Source organism: Chiroxiphia lanceolata, chromosome 4, assembly GCF_009829145.1.
Source record: "Chiroxiphia lanceolata isolate bChiLan1 chromosome 4, bChiLan1.pri, whole genome shotgun sequence".
Classification (NCBI taxonomy): Eukaryota; Metazoa; Chordata; class Aves; order Passeriformes; family Pipridae; genus Chiroxiphia; species Chiroxiphia lanceolata.
Genome location: NC_045640.1, coordinates 19302920 through 19323489, shown reverse-complemented (window position 1 = coordinate 19323489; position 20570 = coordinate 19302920). Strand labels below are relative to the sequence as shown.

General features: G+C 37.5%; 1 protein-coding gene across 4 annotated transcripts in view; it reads left to right on the top strand.

Moving 5' to 3' along the window:
* Positions 1-20570, top strand: part of CCDC149 (coiled-coil domain containing 149) — a 51794-nt gene that overhangs the window by 20127 nt on the left and 11097 nt on the right. For 3 of the 4 annotated variants that reach the window (XM_032685200.1, XM_032685198.1, XM_032685197.1), the window contains 8 exons: positions 61-168; positions 5615-5731; positions 7178-7350; positions 8809-8881; positions 10096-10180; positions 11442-11586; positions 17811-17887; positions 19273-19305. In XM_032685200.1, coding sequence (XP_032541091.1) covers positions 61-168; positions 5615-5731; positions 7178-7350; positions 8809-8881; positions 10096-10180; positions 11442-11586; positions 17811-17887; positions 19273-19305 — 811 coding nt within the window. The remainder of the gene's footprint in view (positions 1-60; positions 169-5614; positions 5732-7177; positions 7351-8808; positions 8882-10095; positions 10181-11441; positions 11587-17810; positions 17888-19272; positions 19306-20570) is intronic. The other variant, XM_032685199.1, reaches the window with a different exon arrangement.

The window sequence follows — 20570 nt, the reverse complement described above, 5'->3', positions numbered from 1 at the left end:
GTTTCTTTTCAATCACCACTTACACTTCTGACTTATGATTGATATTTACTCCTTTTCTAGGCAAATCTTGCTCAACTACTGAGTGAGGCTCAAGATCGAAATAAACACCTTGGAGAAGAGATTAGAGAGCTTCAGCAGAGACTGGGAGAAGTACAAGGGGACAATAAGGTATTACAAACTTTTTTTACCAGTAAATGGCATGGAATGTGTAAACTGGGGTGGAATTTTGCATTTACTTCTTAGGAAAACAAATAAAACAATGGGCTACAGAACTTCTAGAATACTTTAATTACAATAAATGCTTAGAACAGTAGAACAAAAGAAGCTTGTATGGGATACCAGTAAGTGCAGCTTATTATATGTTTTTGTACGCTGCTTTTGCTCAGTTGTCCTTAGCTGTGTATTTTGTACCTAGCCTTGCTTTAATGCTCTCAGACTTTTTCCCTTTCTATTTTTTTAAAATATATTTTATTAGTGATATTTCCTCTTACAGATAAGTACAGATAAGCATGTCTTCTTCATCATGCGATAATTTTTAATATTTTGCACTGTAAATGCAAAATTTTAGTAGATGATAAAACCAGAGCAGGCATAATTTTTCCATTAAAAAATATGGAGGAGTTGATCACAAACATATATATTGAGCTTTGTATTAAGCCCTCATCCCATTACCCTTACATAACCAATTTATTTCATTGCCATATTTAGCAAGTTATATGGAACATTGCTCAAAATCTGCCATTTGGTATTAATCAAGCTCCTGTTGTCTCCATTAATTGAAATATTTAAACTCAAGCCAAATGTGTGTAACATTCACAGCTGGAGCTTAATGCAAAAGTACATTCAGAGATCAAACTAGTGAGAGGTTGAATTGGAGAGTCGAGGTGTTTAACAAAGTAAAAAATTGAAACAAATAATTAATTATAACTTCTCTCCCTCAACTACAGTTTTAAAATCAGAGGATTTTAAAATGCGAATAAAAATGGTGTGACTTTTAATTAGTCAGATGGGGGAGGGTTTCCATTTAAGTTTAGTTATTTTCTTTTAAACATAAGTATATTGTGATTATGCAGTTTTATTCATTGTTTTTCACAACGAACTCCCCTGAATGTGTTCAGGGAGCTGGGAAAGGGTCAAGCAAGACCTGAATTTGTAGTGTGCATAGCATTCAGCGTAACTTGCTCAAGTCTTCAAAGACCAGATTTCCCAGTGTTTATTTGCATTTGCATTTTACTGTTTGAACTGTATTATGGTGTAGAAGTCAGCGCCATGCAATTCCACAGTACCCAAGGTATGCCATATAGCCTTTCCTAAACCAGTCCTGAATAGATAGCAAGAGTTTGTAGGTGCAAACAGAACACAAAGGTAGTAAAACTACAATATATTTAAATATCAAGGTTATGTACCAATTCTAATTCATTATGAGACAATATGATCTTGGTAACGTAGAGCCTACTTCTTTGTACTTGAACTGGTGCTGTTTATGTTCACCTTTGTGGGTTAACTTGGTATTAGCTGGTCATCTGTATTCTCAGCGTGAATTTAAATTCATTATCCTCAAAACAAATGGAAAAGTACAAAAAGACTTATTCTGCCCAGTGTGCCCCTCTCCGAAAGGTGCAAAACAGTGCATCGCTAAATAAAGAGTCAGAGGAAAGAGCTACATCAGACACGGATTAATTTAGACTAGGATTTTCATTTTTGGAACACATTATTCACTTTCCTAGTAAATGAGAAATAGAGCTTATTTTAGAGTCAGGTTGCTGTTTTTCAAAATGCCTAAAAAAGCATTGCCATCTCTCTGAGGGAGTTAACACTCTCCTCCTGTGTCAGATTTCTCTCTCTACAAGCTTCAGTGATAAAATTCTAGGCTTGTTCCCGAAGCCATTCTGTTCTGCTCATCAGTTCTCCTGTACTGGCAGCTGGGCTACTTCAGGCACTGGAGTCCAGATAATGTATGGTATATACAAAAACAAAGAACTATAATAATTTGTTTGTTCTTACATTTTTCCCCTGCATCCTTCTCGCTGCTTTTTCCAAAGTGAGGGAGGGCATCCTGCCCAGCTGGTCTACGTCAGCCTTACTTCTGGCAAGAGATGAACAAACAGCTGCTTTTGCAGCAAGTGAAGCTGCTTATGGATGAACAATTCTGCCTGTGTCTGAGCAGAGGTGACTCATGCAGGCTTTGTCACTGAGTGGCAAGAGCTTTGCAGGACTAAAAAAGAAAAAAACCCTCTTTAAATATCACACATCAGCTCTGTTGATAAGGAAGTGTTTTCATGGCTTGACTTGTTTTTCACCGCTTTAATGTTTGCTACAAGTAGGGTGCAGTCACTTGGATTAGAAGGAGACCTTAAACCAGAGACTATTTTACTTGTTGAAATCATGTTAAGTACGTCATCAGTTTGGCAATAACGAATTGCTTGCATTTGGTTTAACTGGACTAATTTTTTCCTCTAATTTAACTAGAATTTTGTTGGCACAAATAATAGAACTTCTTCAGACAGTCTCTGGAAGGATTTGTTGCTGCAGTTTGAAAAATACAGCAATAGTTAGACTGCAGTGCTTCAGCAACAGATATCTAAGACTATTTATTCTTATGATTGATCACAATCTCACTAGCTCTGACACATGAAAACTCTTCTATGTTTATGATAGTTATTTGTAAATCTTTTTCCTTCCTAATATCTTGGCAGCAATGCTTGAAAACAATTACTAAAATGTTAGAAGGAGATAGTTAGGAAATCTAATTCTCTCTTATAAAAGGGAAAAAATGGAAAGCTCAGGAGAAAGTGGAGACTTCTGCAAGACTAGATGACTCAGTTGCCTTCCTTGAATTCCTACCTACACAAAGAATGGCTTTTGTAAGCTGCTGAGAGCAGTGCTAAGCAAGAGGAAGGTGCCCAGGAAACAATGGCTGCGGTGTTACTGCCAGTTCTTTATTGCCAGGCAGGCAGTCATTCATGCAGCAACAGTGGGAAATGTTAAATGTGGCGTGTGTGTTTTGACAGAACTGGGACTTAAGGTAGCACATTTGCATAGTTTTGGTCCACTTTTTAAGATTTTGTAGTAAACGTGGTGAAGACAACTGCTGTCAGTGACTGTGGCTAAACATGATGGTTTCTGCCTTCCACAAAGAATTTAGTGGTTTTGCTTGTTTCCCTCTTCCTTCTGTATGTTTTATTGATAATCAGGAGTGTCCAACTTCAGCGCAGGCATTGTCTGTGGACTCCTGGACTGCACAGCAGCTATCCCAGTGAAGTTTGTTTAGCTGAAAATTATTAAGAAAAAGTTGTGATATTAAAATAAAAAGACTAGTGGCTTGCAGCACTGGATTGTTTTGATTAACAATCTATGGGTTCTTGACAAACAGGAGCTCTCTCTGGTAAGATGCCATTAATTTAAATCCACTCAGCTGTAAATGCTGTTCACAGAATCCTGAGAGGTAGTGTCCACCTATTCTCTAGGTGCAAAATGAAGCTGAGCGTTCCTTTCCTCAGTGATTTCTGAATGGCAGAAATAAAAATACAGCAGCCAGAGGGCAAGTGTATAAAGTTTATAACAGAGCACTAATATGAAATAAACCCTTAAACCTCTGGCATAAGAGTGTCTCTTTGGGTCACAGCGTTTTCAGGGAAAAATTTTATAGCAGGTGGTGCTGCCTCATGAGACATTCGCAATGCAGAATTAAACAACTTGGCCTGTTCTGCCCTGTCAACTCTCTGATTGGCCAACTGTCTGGAAGAAGCACTCTGTTGTTTTATGGATTGGTATTTTACTTTATTTTATGTATGTTAATAATGCAGCTTTTACTGGCTGAATTTGGAAAGCGTTCTTTTCATAAGACTTCATGCTCTTTTTCTTTCTTTTTTTTCCCCTTCAAAATTAGTAGTAAATAAAGAGTTCTCCTTTTATTGGCAGACTGTTTGACCTTGCAAGTTATAATTGCTTGCAGTTATAATAGCATCTCATGTCTCACCCACTCCTGGGCTGGAGAAAAGTTGGTCATAGTGCATGAGTGACAGCTCTGATCCAATTCCCAGCCTGGTGTCGATCATTACACAGAAGTTTTGTTCTGCTGCAGGCATTGGAGGCATTAGTAAAGTGTTATTCCCCTTCCTGTTTCCGGTTTTTCTGGACAAGATTGAGACCTCAAAATGTTATTACATTTTTTTTCTTGTGGCCTTTCTCACTAGTGAGAGATTCTAGAAATTAAATTATTGTAGCTGAATTAGATCATGTTACCACACCTTTTGTTCATTAGCCTTTTAGCATTTAAAAAAACCAGTCCAGTAGCTATGAAGCCATTTCAGGATTTGCTAGTTGCCTTTTTGACTTATTTGATTTGATAAAGAAATTAGTAGGAGTTATATCTCCTAGGATCCATTCAGCCCTACTAACTGTGCAGTGGTTTGGTTTGTATTTTCCCTGTGGGGATAGGGAAATGTAGTTTGCCAAAACAAGTTACTTTTGTGGCCATAGCTTCCCCTGAACAAGTGAACTGCTTATCAGAACATGTACTGGCTTCAGTGACTTGTGCTGAACTGGAGCTGAAATAAGTGAGGAGGATGATTTTGGTAGTCTGTCTTGCATCAGCAGGATTTTAATTGGCACATTACAGCTATGGTGACTGGCATCCCATAAATACCAAAGACAGATTTTAATGTACAGTCTTCTACTTCAGAAGATTGATTTTTTTTCTATCTCTGCAATATAATGATGTACATTAATTCCTTGGTGAAGTCAAAGATACAGGGAAAGTCAGGCTGGTTATTGTAGTGGGTTTCTCTAGTCTCTGTGGAGCTCCTACAAATGAGGCCATGGGGAGGCAACACTTTTGCCTAGATGTACTCAGTATAAACAACTGTAAATGCTGAATGCCTTATAGATTGGTATTTAATACTTCATGGTTTTTGAAAGGTCGTTGCTTTTTGCTTTGGATACTGAACATAAATGTGTAGTAATTCAAATTAGGCTGTTTTCAGCAGTCACAAAGCTCATGAGTTCATCAGCTGTTTGAGCATTTTGGCCGAGTCCTTTTCTTGTCCCATTTTTTGTTTTTGACATGAATTAACTTTTGTGAGCAGATTAAAAAACTAATGCATAAGCAAACGTCTTAGCAGCTGTTAATACAAATTTTGCACTAATGTAGCATAGAGGGGTTTTTAAGTAAAATGAAGCTGGGCAAGCCACTTCATGCTCTTTTATTAAATAGGAAGAATTCTCTGTTGCAGACAATTTTAATATTTACATATGAAAAGGGCTTTCTGGTAATTCTCTAGTTTTAGTCTGACTGGAATTAGTTCCTGTCACTCCTAAAATACATTGACCATGTGTCTGTGTTTACTTGGTCTCTCATCATTTGTATACTCTAGTGACTGTTGTTGCAGGGTCTGGTTCAATTCCTGTTGATGCTTTGACCATTCAACTGGAATTTTTCCTGAGAACAGGATTGAGCCCTCAGCTCAGAAGATTCCGTCTGCTTTAAATAATATCAACTCTTTGACCTGGAAGAGCTGAAATCTAGGACACCTTTACTCTTTCTAATACAGATGTACTCTGCTGCTGCAGCCTGTGTTCTCTTGCTTACCAAATGCTGGTTTTGTCATGGCAGCTCCTTCGAATGACTATAGCAAAGCAAAGACTTGGAGATGACGAAGTTGGGGCTCGTCACTTCGCAGCACACGAACGGGAAGACCTTGTTCAACAGTTGGAGAAGGCTCGAGAACAGGTAATAATTAAATGGGCATATAGTGTCATGTTTTCCAGAGCTAGTGCAGTAGCAAGTAAATGGCTTCTGTTGTGTTTGAAGGGCTGGTAGCTGATTAACATTGCAAATAGTGGGGAAGGTGTTGGGATTTTTACTTAAATAGTCCTTACTGAGCACTAATTTAAACATGCATACATGGTTAGAGTGAGTAGATTATTGATTCTCCTTTTTTATAGTAATGTCCAATGACAATTTGTGACAACTGAATATTGTCAATGAATGTCAGTGAAAGGGACCCTTTAGTGAAAGCTGTTACAAGTATTCAACACACTATGCAGTGGCTGATATATCTCCTAATGATAGTCTCTGAATCAAATTTTCTATAGAACTGTTGTTAGTCTCATCTTCTTCCTGCCTCTGAGCTATTTCTTCCCCTCTTTGGAAAAATTCTCACATCAGACCTCTTTTCCCTGCCTCAAGTCTGTATTAATACTATGTACCATGCAGCATCCAATTCATCAGACTCTTCCCCTAATATGGATACATAAGTTTCTGGGCAGTTTGGGGGGGTTATATTCTCTGTTGTTCCCACACTCATTCCTACCTATCAGTTCCACCTTGAATGAACCATTCTGTGATCCAGGAAAGGTTCACATTTCTGATTTTTCAGTCTTCACTGAACTGCAGCACCATTTTGCCTTACCAGAAAGGCTGTTTGGCTTCTTCCAGGGTGATCCTCTCTGCTAACTCTGTTCCCAAGCTCATTCTCTTTCTGTTCATCACCTGGCCTCTTTCCGTATGATGGTCTGTTGTCCTTCCTGGCTTATCCGTGTTTTCTGAGGTGTGGATGGAGACTTCTGAATTCATTGCAGACTTTTCTGACACTCACAGTTTCATCTCCTTGGAAGTTTGAAGCTCTTTGTCCTTGAATATCTTTCATACTGGACTTCTTCACTCTTCTGCTTGATAGCAGAACTCACCCTGTTGCCTCCATGCTGGCTTATTTTGTACTTTTTCTGTTCTTCTTCCTATTCTGTGAAACTTCATTGCTCAAGTCCCATATTAGTATAAATTCCCACTTACAGACCTTTTTTTCATTTGCCAAATTTGACAGATTCTTATTCAGTTGACTTAATTCCTGGAGTCCTAGAAATTATATTCTAAGATGAGCTTAATATGTTTGTAGCAGAATTGTAGTAGGGATTGATGTTTCTTTTGCTGTTACATTTTAATTGTTTTCTAGAAATTTTATAAAACAAATCTAACTGGTAAAGTTACTTAACTTCAAATTAATGAAATATTACCAAAATAGAGTGAAAGTACTTGAGGTTATGAGCTTTGAAAAGACTTCTGACTGTCCAAAATCAGTCCTGTTCAAACATGTGCTTATTGCTGTTTTCAGGCTGGGTGCTAGGTAATCTTTTGTTTAAACTTTAAAAGAGTGATGCAGCTCTCCTTTCTTCTCAGATTGAGACTCTGAGATATGATCTTCAGGCTGCACTGGATGAGTTACATGATGTGAAAGAGGAACGTTCTTTTTACCAAGATAAGTCTGACAGACTAAACCAAGAGCTGAATCATGTCTTAGGAGGGCATGAAAACCGTATCATTGACGTAGATGCTTTATGTATGGAGAACAGGTGAGTGCATTGCAAACCTTACCATTTCCCTAGAAAATACAGTGCGTTGCTGTAATGGGAGTGTCAGGTAGTCAGTCACAACAAAACTTCAGAGAAAATTTATCCAAGAATACAAGTTAAGAGATTTTGGTAATTGTTGTTGTTTGTACTGTAACTAAGCAGCAAATATTGAGAAGGTCAGGCTGCAGAAAATTACCAATATTGTATTTGGCTACAGAGATGTCAGTGATGTTCCCAAATAGAGCTAAACATGGAAAAGGAAGAGACGTTCAGACCTTTTTATTCCCGTCACTGTATGGCACCAAAAGAAAGAATATTAAAAATTTGTGTCTTGAGAAACTCCTAGTGAGCCGTAATGGGCTAGTCTTGGATTGAAAACAAGGACTTTGAATACTCTGAGTTAATACTTTCAGACATAATTTTCACCACAGGGAGAGGTGTTCAGTATGATTTGCCAACAGAATTTGCTGGTGAAATCACCCACGTATTCTTGCCACTTCCTTGGAAAAAGAATATGTTTTATGGTCTCCACTAAGAATGACAGAGAGAAATCACTGACAGAGCCATAGCAGGTACCTCCCTTAATGTCAACAGTTACCTTAAAGTGAAATAGAACTTGTAAGACACTTTTCATTTACAAAGACTTATGCTTCAGGTAAGAAAGTCTAATACCAAAGGCATTACTTCTTCCCAGCAGCTTCAGGGTTTTTTTCAGTTTCGTATGGCCTATGGAATTCTGTATGAATTAAGCCCCCTGCTCCCCTGAAAGTGTCATGATGGTTTTTTTCTAAAATAATTAAATTGTCACTAACCCTAACACAGCTGCAATTGCACTACATGAAAGAGGATATTTTATAAATCCTTTATACATAAAAAATATATTTTCCTATGTGGAAATAACTGTCTAATCCAAGTGCATAAACTGTATTAGGAAGAACTGTACTGTTTCATTTAACTGTGTACCATTTTTCAACTATATTGTTAAATTTTCTACTTTGTGATTGCCAATGAGAAGTGCCAAGTAAGTGATGGATATTGCAATGCAAAAGTTCTGCATAGCTGAGTCTTTTGTTGACATATATACAAATCTTCATGTGTCCATCTCACAGGCCTTCAAGTACAGAGGACACACATAAATGCTTCCTGGCTATTTCCTCTAGACGCAAATATATTCTTTTAGCTTTCCTCCCCAGAAACCTGAGGACCAATATAAAATAGTTGTGCAGCATGCTTGGCAAATCTAACAGGAGGGCAGCCTCCTGTTCTGATGCAATTTGTTTCTGTACTTAAAGTTTTATGGGGTCAAGAGCAGTAAGATTCTGTTATTATATCCCTCACAGAACTGCAGAGGGAAAAGAACTCTCAGTAGTTCAAAGAAAGGACATGCCAAGTAGTAAAGAAGACTGCTTAAGGCAGTACTTGAAGGTAACATGAAGTAAAGGATTACTTCTTTTTCAGGTATCTTCAAGAGAGATTAAAACAACTTCAAGAAGAAGTCAACCTTCTTAAGTCTAGTATTACTAAATATAAGGTAAGATTCTCTCAGTGTATCATCTAAACTGTGCTTCATGGTTCATGGAATTTATTGTTCATTTTCATGTTATATATATTTAAAGAGCAAATTTGTGTCTTGCAAGAAAAATCCACCATTGACATTCTGACAATATTATTATGTATATGTATTACGTGCTCAGTCTTCCTCATAGGCTTCTTAGCTGATGGTAGTACAAAGGGATACCTATTAACAGCATTTTGAAAAATTAATTAAATACCTTTTTTTAAGTTCTGTGGGGGAACCCTCCTCTTTCCAGGGGCAGGTAATCAGCCTTCCAGCCAATTGGTAGGTGAAAAGTAGCAGATCATGCAGTGTGTGGTGAATGACTGCAGCTGTGCTGCTGTCACAAGAAAAATCTTGTCTCCCTGTCCCCTAATGGCTGTGCTATTTCTTCATGTATCTTAATAATCACTAAGCCTTCATTGTTCGGGTTAAGGTATATACTGTTTTACATGAAACCTTCAGGACTGAGTTTGCTCTTCCCTGAAGCTAAGCCCTCTTATTTTCTTCGGATTTTGGGGAGTGGGAGGGGAGGGCTGCTTGTCAGAGCAGAGAAGGATAACCTTAGGATTGTCAATAGGAGCTCCTCAAAGTACCAACTTCATTTCAGCCTCTGTTCGTGCTCACAACTTGGGTCTCTTGGAGTGTGAGTCAGTTTATTGGTGAGAACTGAGCACGTTCGTGGTCTGGTTGGTTTCACTGAGCTGTATTTGAAAGAGCTGGACTTCTGTAGCAGGATCTTTCTGCTTCTAATTCCTGACAGTCGGTATTTGCTGCTAAAAGGGCTTCTAGAAACTCTGATAGAGAAGTTTGAGCTTTCCCTAAGAAAAGTAGGGGAAAGTCTGAGTTTGTTTCCGACCAATATTCTCTACAGGATACTGCAGTATCTTCACTGTCACTATTATTAAAAAATAGGCGAGTCTTAAAAATGCATTGTGGGGAACGGGTGGGAGAGATTACAGTAAAGTGATTGCAACGAGACAGAATGAGTCTTTGTAACATTGCAGAGACTGTTTTGGCTAAATAATAATACTCTAGGAGAGTCATATGCTTATAGCTTCTATGGGGGTAAGCTCTAGGCCCTGCAGTATTGTTCTGAGACCAAAATCCAAAATTCCAGATTCTTTTCTCCTAATGACAGGATTTGTTGGCTACTGTTTTTCTAAATAAGATATTTATTGTTTCCCTAGAATGCACTAGAGAGACGAAAAAATTCAAAGACTCATAGTAGATCCAGTAGCAGTGCTTTGACTGGAGTCCTTTCTGCAAAGCAAGGTATTGCATAAATGCAGCATGGTGTTGCATATCTCATTGAATTCTTTTCATCTTACCTCCTAATTTCAGTAACTCTTTCCTCACCAATCAAACCAAAAGCTCTCTTCTCTTTCCCTGTTTATTATTATGTGCTAATTCTTGTCCTTCTCTTCATTGACTTGACAATATAAAATTTGCCTCTTGATTACTGCTTCTTCTTTTGTTAATTCTTTTGCCCTTCATTCTCTCCCCCATCAGTTTTACCAAATATTTTCTTTACTCTCTAACCCCCTCTGCAACTTTGACCCTGACAAATCACTTTATTCATCTCTTTGCTTTGATAACAATGGCAGTCACAATTCACATTCCAAATAAAAATAGACTGGCTGAGGGGCCTAAAGTCAGGTTTTCTGCTACTGTTTTTGGAAGCTTTTACATTTGTATGTTTTATGAGAAATCTTTGTGTCCCATGTTTCTTCATGGGTAGCAAAATAGAGTAATCTCTTTTCCTCGTTTAAAAGAAAATACCAAGATTAGGAAAAATGGGGAAGAGAAAATTCTTTGAGCCAAACTGTATATCTTGTGCCCTCCTTTTTAGATGTAGGTATATTCATTCACACACACAAGGTCGGTGGTAAGTGTCATGGTAGGCTTAAACTCATTTTTCTGATTTTGACTTCTCTTTTGTGCTCTTCTCCATGTACTTGCATACATACATATATATATAGAGAGAGAGAGACAGAGCCAGGTTCTAGTTACAGAATTTAACAATACTTGTGAACTTCCTGATGCAGCTGAGAGGTACAGACTCTAAGCTACAGAGAAAGAGTTCATGGGTGACTGTATTTTCACATCACTCTTAAATAACCTGAAGGATATAATAATTCTAAAAAGTAATATAAAAGCTTCCTTGTGGGCTTCAGTTGTAATGTAAGCGGGAAAGAAATGACCAGTTTGGACCAATCTGTAGGGCTGTAAAAGAATGATTTTGTTTCCTTCTGAACACAAATAATTTTCCAAAAGTAGAATTGAGTTAATGTAAGATGTGTCTGCCTATACTTGTTCTAGCTTTTGCTGTGAAATAACAATCAGCTTGGAAAGCCACCATCTTTATGCCAGCTAGAAATTATATTTCTGGCCTTTTTCACTTTGTTTGTTAATTGAAAGAAAAATATATGTATTCATTTAAATGATGAGAGTAGTTCTTTAATACTAGTCAATGTTTGTGTTGCATCTCGGTGAATAGAGAAGCCAAAACTCATTTGTGTTTTTAACATTATAGTCCAAGAGTTGTTGTCGGAGGATCATGGATGTAGCCTACCAGCCACACCACAGTCCATTTCAGATCTCAAATCACTGGCCACTGCATTGCTGGAAACCATCCATGAAAAAAACATGGTCATACAACATCAAAGACAAACCAACAAGTAGGTGGCATGACTTCTAAGTAAAACAGAACTTACCAAGCTACGGAAAAGTCATAGGTTGGGGGGAGTTTCAGGGAAAAGGGAAAGAAGATACATTTTCACAGAAAATTCATTGTCATGGTTAATTGGCAGATTCTTCAGTTTTTAAGACAGGTATGTGATTAGAGAAAAATTACGTTTTCAAATTAAAGTCTGAGGTTGACAGAGACATGTCTGCCTCTGCTAGGCAAGGATTGGTTTACTGCTCAGGTTTAAGATGAACCATAATATCACAGGGGAGACTTCTAGCAGGAAGTCTGTAGGGATGGCTAAAGAAAAGCTTCAGGGAGGAAGAACATCCTTGAACCGGAGGAGATTTGTGATAATTGGTTGTAATGTAGGAATTTTTTAATGAACACTGGTGGGGATAATAAGTGTTGCACCTAGAAAAGGGTCTGAAAAGGTTAATGTTATATTTGTCTCAAGCTAGCAGCCTATGTGTCCTACAAGTGATAGCTGTTGATCCTAAAGTTATTTAACCAAAAGTTGAAGGAGATAAACACAGTTGGATTACTACTATATATATATGTATATTTTTTTAAATCTGAACTGAACTTTCAAGAAGAGTTTGTTTACTCTTAGCTCTTCTGCTCATCAGCAGAATTCTTTGTGGCTTGTACAGTTTCTATCATGACAGAATATAATAATTTTTGACACATTTTCTGACATTCTGATATTATTGTCCTTATACAGTGTATGAAAATCAGAGCTAGGAAGTGTTCCTTGATTTTGTGCTCAGTTTCCCCCCCTTTCTTCTGTGTTTTTTTATTTTAAACCCTGAGTCACTACTGGTAATCAGGGGTTATTCAGGCTTCTCAAAAGCACATCAGGACCAGATGTCAGCAACAGACAGACATCTTTCATGAAGGGAAGGAGTAGTACTGAAGTAAACTATATTGCACTAGAATAGATGATTCATTTTGAAAATTGATAACTTAGATACTAGATGGACTCTATTGCATAATTCTTAGTGATGTGGCAACAGAAGTAGAGGAGCAGTTTATAGCTACTCGTAATAGCCTTGAGACAGCAAATGCCTTATCAGCTAAAGGGATTCTAAAGCGGTGAAAATGTAGCCCAGATCTATCTGATGATAGCTCAGTCAATTTGTGTCTGTCTGTCCTGTGATGCAAGAGAAGTTCCTGCACAGAGCAGTGCTAAAGAAGGGCTAATCCCTGCTTACTCACTTCTTACTGCTAATGTAACATCAGAAGAAAAACATCCAGAGAAAACTTTAGTTAATTCCAGGTGTAACCAATCTTTACCTTTTACGTCCTGATACTTTATCACTTCCTGGTGTTCTATTTTGCATGCTCTTTCTTTTTTTGCAAAGTTCTTTCATAACTTTGTATTTCTCTTTGATCATGTGCAGTCTGTTGCAGCTCTCAAATATCACTGCAATGATGGCTTTGCTTTCTGATGCTAGTCTCTGCTTTCAACTATTGAGTATGAGCTTTCTTGAGATAAGCCTTCACGAGGAGATATAGTTCTTTTGTCTGAGAGCCCAATGGGTCACATATAACCTCGGGAGTAGAGGTTGGATGTATGCACAAACTGGTATTCTCTGCCCAACAGAAGATCAGGTCTCAGAGGGAAGTGACACTCCACATCTGTCCGAGATCACAAGTGCACTCAGAACTGTAGTGTCGTAGACAGTTCAAGATGCTTTAGAGGAAAAAAAAAAAAAGAAAGATAAATCCTGGTCAAGTTGAGTGAAGAGCCTCAAAAACATTCCTATGTGGTATGCTTCTTCTTTTTGTCACATTTGGCTTTAGTTGGATTAAAGAAGCTTTTAAGGACTAGGAGGAATGGGAACCACTACAAGTAGAAGCACCTAAGACATACAAAAACTAAGGTGAAAAAGGGAAATGCAGAAAGGACATCAAGGAAAGACATCCTTTATTTGAGATGCATTAACTGTTGTTGGGGGCACTTATTTGCCATGTAAAGAGTTAAAAGTAAAGACTTCTGACTTCTGAAAATGGGCAAGAAACTGCCCATCTATTGGAGAAGGTTGGAGGTGAGAGTGTGGTCAGTGTACAAGATAAATGGACAGGTTCATAAACCGGTACTAGTATGGATAGATGCTTTTGTTAAAGACATTTCTCCATTCAAAGTAGGAAGTTGAGAAGGAGGTGGGGCTAGAGAGAATTGTAACAACAAAAAGTTTCGCATAAATCACAAGGTAGAAATCTTTCTCTTCACAAAGAGCATGTTTGGAGGACACAGTTAGATTTGAAGATTGTCATTTGAAGAAAGTGAGATTTATTGGGTAAAGAATGTGAGATTTTGGGGTAAATGTTTCATTCAGGGAAGAAGTTCTGCTTTTGATATTTGGGAGTTTTTTGACCTAGTGATGATTTTATTATCAGTAAATGAGACTTTCCAGACCATATGAACTTACTTTCCTCCATACAGTTAACCTACTCTAAAGTCTAAACCTCTTTTGTTGCTTGCAGATTGAGAGTTCACTATATGAGTTTTCACAAGCAGAATGATGGATTTGTTTTCTGATTAGCTGAAGCAATAACAAGGCTGTGGATTTTTTAAATGTAGATTAGAATTTGGGTGCACCATTGAAGTTGACTTTCTGCTGTTACACTGTTGTTAAAAACATCCATTGGCAATTGTTCTTGGAAAAGACACACTATTATTATTGCCGCTTTTCTAAAGATGTGGCATGATAAAAGGAGCTGTGGGAGTTTGTGAGGAGGAACAAGTAGACTAAATCCAACCTTTATCTTTTTAGCCTCAGTTTTCAGAAAAAAAAGTAGTTGTTTGGGAAGAAAACATTGTTTTTTCCTAGGTGGTTGGTAGCTACTAATGCTATGTTTAAGGAAGGTCCAGTGTTTTACCTCACAAGTCCATTAGCTTAATTTGAAAAGGCAGTTGTAAATTAATTCTATATGCAGTAGTGCGTTGCAAGATTAAGTAGTTAGATAAATGCAAAACCAAACAGTCCTAACCCTGTCTAGCAAGTGGATAAAAATCCTTTTTGTTCTGCCAGCAATAAACCATTTATTAGATATTCTTTTCAGTGCAATTTGTTCCTGAAATTCTCAGCACCTATGCAAGCCAGATCAGTGTAGAAGCTGCTCTGCTGGTCAGACATGTTGCACTAATTTTAACATTTCTAACTTGGGCAAGCTCTCAGACATCACCAAAATTACAAAAAGGATTGTGTCAGTCTGTAACTTGAGTATGTTTCCGTGTGATGTGTAGAGCTAGATATGTGATTGTGACAGACTCTATTTACAGGCATTTAGGTGATTGTATCTGTATGAGGGTGTATGTCTTCTGTAGCAAGATGTAAATTGAAAGTGAGGTGAATGGAGCTCAGGTGCTGTAAATCACCACAGCTCCCTTCAGATTATGGCCATGTATGTTGGAAACTGTGGGAGAGCCAGAAAGGATCTTCTAAAGTCAGGTGGGAGCATTGCTGCTTTTTCAAGAACAATAGATTTCTGTAAAACTTTATCCTAGAGGGAGGCTTAGACTAATTCCTTTGTTGTATTAAACATATGACCAGAGGACAGTGGAAATAGCTATGAGAACCTGGGTCCACGAAGAATCCCATGATTCTTCTGTTTTAGTTGAAGGATCTGGTCCACTGGGTCTAGAGACATTTTTTTGATGCTACCAGCCCATGCAGCCCCTTTAAAAATACCTGCCCGGGTAGGCCTACCCAGCTCAGTCTTCCCACAACAGATATGGAAGTGGCAAATTATCTGGAGGTCAGAGGAGAAAGAAAGAAATGCGAAAAAGCACACTGTGTTCAGAATTGCTTACACATTTATCTTGCAAAATATGTTTCTATAAGAACTTACAGCTTTATTTAGGATTTATTTCTCTCATACCTGTCTTGAGATAATGTTTTTTTGAGGCAAACTAGAATCATACTCATCACTGAATGTATTTTGCTCTCTTCCTGAATGAAAGGAGCGGGGTTAAGTGTTGTCCTCTGCTTTTGCCAACCATTGTTCCAAGATGCAATGATCCTTCTATGTGAGAACCTGCAACAAAGGTTAAAAAATAGCTCAGCACCTCTTCTGAGAATTCAGTAGGTATTATCAGGATATATTTTCTCCAAAACCTTTAGAAATAGTGTGGTACAGCTGATAAATTAATTACAAAATTTAAGACAAGCAAGAGAAAAGTGACTTTGCTCTTGTTGCCTAAATAACAGGAGCAGTAGTAACAACTTGATACAGAGGGTTGAGTTTCCTTCTGTGGTATGGCTAGCTGGCAGGGAGGGTAGCATCCTTCCCCTTTTTTTTATCCTGGAACTACTGGTGAAATACTTACTAAAATAATAAGGATTTTTTTCTTTTCCTGGCAGAAGTGCTGAACTTCTGACTCATTTGTGGTGACAATCATTAGCCAAATCAATGTTGTTTTGTCAGCTCCCTGCCTGAACCAACATGCTGTGAAAGAAGTCTTGCATGATCTCTCTGTTCCCTGCCCCTCTAAGCCTGGGGAACTCCATGTCCTTCAGCTGACCCTTGGTGAGGGCTTAGGCAGGAGGGTGGGAATGGGCTCCCTGTGTGCAAGGTGGAGCTCCCTGAAAGCTGCTCTGTGCCTTTCCCTGTCAGCTGTTGCGCTGTGCTGCAGAGCACAGTTGCTGGATATCAGGCCATACTCTGGGATATGAAAATAGAGTTATTAAGGCTGAATCTTTCATACCAGATGGAAAGCATTCTGAAAGTGAAATCTAGAATTGAATAATTTTGCTTTTTATTGGAGAAGACAGTAATAGATCCATCATAACCTTGGTAACATACTGGATTACTGAGTTTCAGTGGGGAAATAAACACAACTGCTTCCAAATGTCTTCTCTGCTTTTGAATGTGATGAACTGTTTGCTTTTTAGCTGACATACCCCTGTACCTCTCAGTGCTTTCTTTGATGTTTATTATAAGCTTTCTCTTTCCATTTTATGTTCCGTCTCTCATCTTGATATTTTTGTAGTCTTTAAAATACTTATAGGCTTTTGTTGTGTCATTGCATAGCCCTCACAGTAGAGATTTCAAAAATACTTAGTCCTTGTTAATCAATTTTTCTAGCCCCTTTGATATTTGCTGGGTTTGCTATTCTTCATGTCCTTCCCAGAATCTGCCATCTTGTCAGTAATGACATTCCCAGTACGCCAAATGTCTGCGCATAAAGCCCTCGCTGGAGAGCTCCAGTGCAGTATTACACAGCTCTGATGTGCATGGGAAGATACTGTTGCCTTGCTGTGTTGTGATATGCTCCTTCTCAGCATTCAGTTCAAATTTAACTGACTTATCCTGTTGCTGTAATTTGATGAGTAAAACCTGCTGTCCATAATCCGTGCTGTCATGTTTAGAATTGCTGCCTCGTCTAGGTTTCTCAGTCTGTTGAGTATTGTTTGGGATTTATTTAAAGACTTCTGACTCCAGGAGACTTGCTGTGTCTGTGAAACACTTTCAAAAATTCATTGGAGAAAAGAGCTTTCTTTGCAAGATAGAAATCTCTCATTTGATCTGGGGAGAGAATTAAGACTAAAAGTTAAATCCTGCAGGAGAGCTAACTGCAAATAGTATTTGTGTATGAAATCAGATACAAAAGAAGAGATGACCCAGGGAATGCAGTGAAAACTAAGAGAGGGTGATAAAGGCACCAAAGGGCTTGAAGCTTTTTAGTAAAGGAGAAAACAGTTCAACACTAAAAAAAAGGTATACTGGAAAAAGTATTCCTTGCCATTTTAAGCAATCTTAGTGATAGAGAAACCTCTCTGAATAAAGTACTAGGCCAAAATTGTGTCTTGGAACTTCAGAATCAATCTAGATGTTGTCTTGAATTTTCCATATTTTGTCTGTGTAGCTTTTACCTTCTGGGTTTAGCTATAGAGAAAATAAAGTGGTATTTGTAGGCGAGGAGGTAGAAATACTGTGAGTTGCTATTCTTTGTCTTTACTGAATGCAAAGATTGAAAGTCCAGTACATCCTAGGCCTTTTTTTTTTTTTTCTTAAAAAACATGGGATAGATTAGACAAATATATTTAATTTTCAACTCTGGAGGAGGTTGTCCATTGCTTTTAGTGAAAAGAGATGACTGTATACAGATCTACTGTGCTAGTTAAGTAGCAAATTAAAAATTCAGCTGTAAGGTGTAAGCAATTGCACTTCGGTTACCTTAGTATAACAACTATTCTTTTTCTGAAGAATTCTAGGTAATCGAGTGGCAGAACTAGAAAAGAAATTAAGAACTTTGGAAATTGCTGGCTTGTGGAGTCTTCCAGGTTAGTAAAAATTCAAGACAATAGCTTGCATTATTTAGTTTTCAAGGGTATATTTATGTTTAAGAAAAGTTTGGCTATAATTTTTTGTAATGATGGTTATTTTGCAAATGTTCTTTTCAGCACATTTGCAAAATTAGAAATGTCTAATATTTATTGAGTTGAAGACAAAAATCACTAAACTTTTTAACTCTTAAGTCCAATATGCATTGGAAAAAACCTGAAAAATACTGAAAAAAAGGACTTAAATGTTGGGAATCATCAAATTATTTCCATAGACTGCAGACAAAACAAAAGGAAACTATTTTATTTAAACATTGTATAAAATATTACACAGGTTATTGGCCATTATGTTTTTCAACAAATTTTATTTATTAATTTTGTACTTCTTGTAACTTCCATGGATTTTTTCACTGTTTTTAAAATTTTTTTCTGTAGAATCATAAACTCTTAGAAACTGGAAATGTAAATGGTCCTAAATTTTCCAGTCCATCTCTCCAGAACAGGTTTATTCCCAGTAGTGTCTTAAGTATTCTATTTGGTTTTGAATTACTCAAGTAATGGGAGATTAATCTGCTTCCTAATAGACCTCATTGTTAGGAAAATGTGCAATATTTAATTTACATTTACTTTTTTGCTTCTTTTCTTCCCATTACACCTAATTGTGTCTTCTTTAACCACTGTAAATTATGCTACTCCATTGTTGGTATTTGCATCATTAGGCTTTGTTGTTTTTACAGCTTCCTATCAGTGCTGCTGGGGGTGGGAGTGTGGTTTAGGCTTCTAGGTTTTTGGCTCTGTGCTTTTTCTACCTAACTTTTACATCTAGAAGGAAACATTTAACAGAGCTGAAGAGCCCCTGGGACAAACCTACGCTGTTCATCTGTTTGGGCTGATGTGGTGTGTTTCCACTTCAGCTTGCCCATTGTGGGCATTCTCAGTCACCTCTCTGGAACTGGCTCTCTTCTTGACTCTTTCCAGAACTACAGGTCCCAAATTTGTTTCCATGGATTACTCCTCAGTAAGGCACCTAACATGCATAGTGTGCTTTAGTGCATTTGTCCCTCCCGTATTCTCCAAAAGATGCCAATGAAATATTTGTCTAAGACCCTGCTAAAGCAGTTTCGTACATTAGTACAGATGTGTATTATGAACTCACTGGTTCAAGGTACCGTAGGGGTTTGTTTGTTTTGTTTTATTTTTCAAAAATAGTGTTCCATGAAATTTTTACACTAATAAATACAGCATTTCTAATCTTTGCAAAATGTATTTTAAAAAATGGAAGTGGAAACTTCTTGCACCACTGTTGATCTGTGTAGGTAAGAAAAGAAATTAATGTTTATATAATAACAACTGTCTTTTTCCTTCCTTTCTTTTGCTGCCTGAAGGCCTGAGCTACAATATCTCAGTGGGATTTGGGAGTAGGTTCTGCTTAACGTATATTTTTAGTGACTGATTTTAGCAGTACGTTAAATATTGTTGCTGCATGTAAATAAATGGAAATGGAAATGTTATCTGAACATTTTTCTATCCAGCAGATTAAGATGTTCAGTCAAATGAGTTAGATGACCACAGGAGAAATAGAGGCTCCTCCACATGACAATTCATTTACATTAAGGAAAATAGTAAGAGAGGATGATCTTAAAAGTTCTAAAGGAATTTTACACTGGATTGCGAGTTCTGTTGAGTCCCAAGGTTTGTTGATTTGTTGCTTGCCTTTTAAATCAGAAGTGCACTTTTGTTTCCAAGTGCACTCTAATCCCGAGGTGGTCAGAAAGAGCATTGCAACACCTGGTGGGTCACCAGTTTTCTTTTCAGAGCATGTAAAGCTTCCGCTCTGTAAAACAGCAGTGTGTAACAAATAGTGTGGGAATACCAGAGTGGATTTTGCAGCTGAATGTTGGTTAGGGTGAGGAGCAGAACATGGGGAGTGTCTCTTCTAGTTAGTCTTAAATCCAGAGCAAAAAAATATTATTTGGTTGTGATTGGAAGTTCTCATCGTTGAAAAAAAATGCAGATAAAAGCTGATGTTCATTCTAGCACTGAAAGAAATGCATAAATTTCAGGTTTTTAATCTGAAGTTAATGTTCCTACTTGGACATCATTGTTCATATAACATTTATAACATCCACTGTCATCATGACAATAATATCTTCCAAATGGTGTTAATATACTCGATCCTATTGAAGAAAGATTTTGAATGCTTCTGATTTTTTGTTAGATGACTGATTTGTCATCTGCTTTTTGAGAAATGTATGAATGAACTATGGGGAAGCTAAATCAAGAGGAAGCACATATTTAATTTTTGAAAAGGTGAAACCAGTATCATATTTCATTTTCTGTAGAAGTTCTGCCTACCACAGACTTTAGATTCCCCTGCTTGGAAAACAGGCTTTAATTAAATGAATCTCTTATGAGTTTTGTTTTCATTGCTGAAAAGAAAGCAAGCTTGGGCATAGATTTGGCTTTGATTATCTTTTTATGATCCTACTTGCCTTGAGAAGGGAGCAGAGAATGTGATGTTCACAGAAACGTTTAATTCTTTGCTTTGTCTTGGGTACATTGTGGTTCAGATATGCACACATAATATGTTGAATGTATTCAGTAATAGTATATAGTAAACACCACCTTATTCCTCTCACAATTTGATGTCACTAAACATTCAGATAAGTTATACTGTAATTTT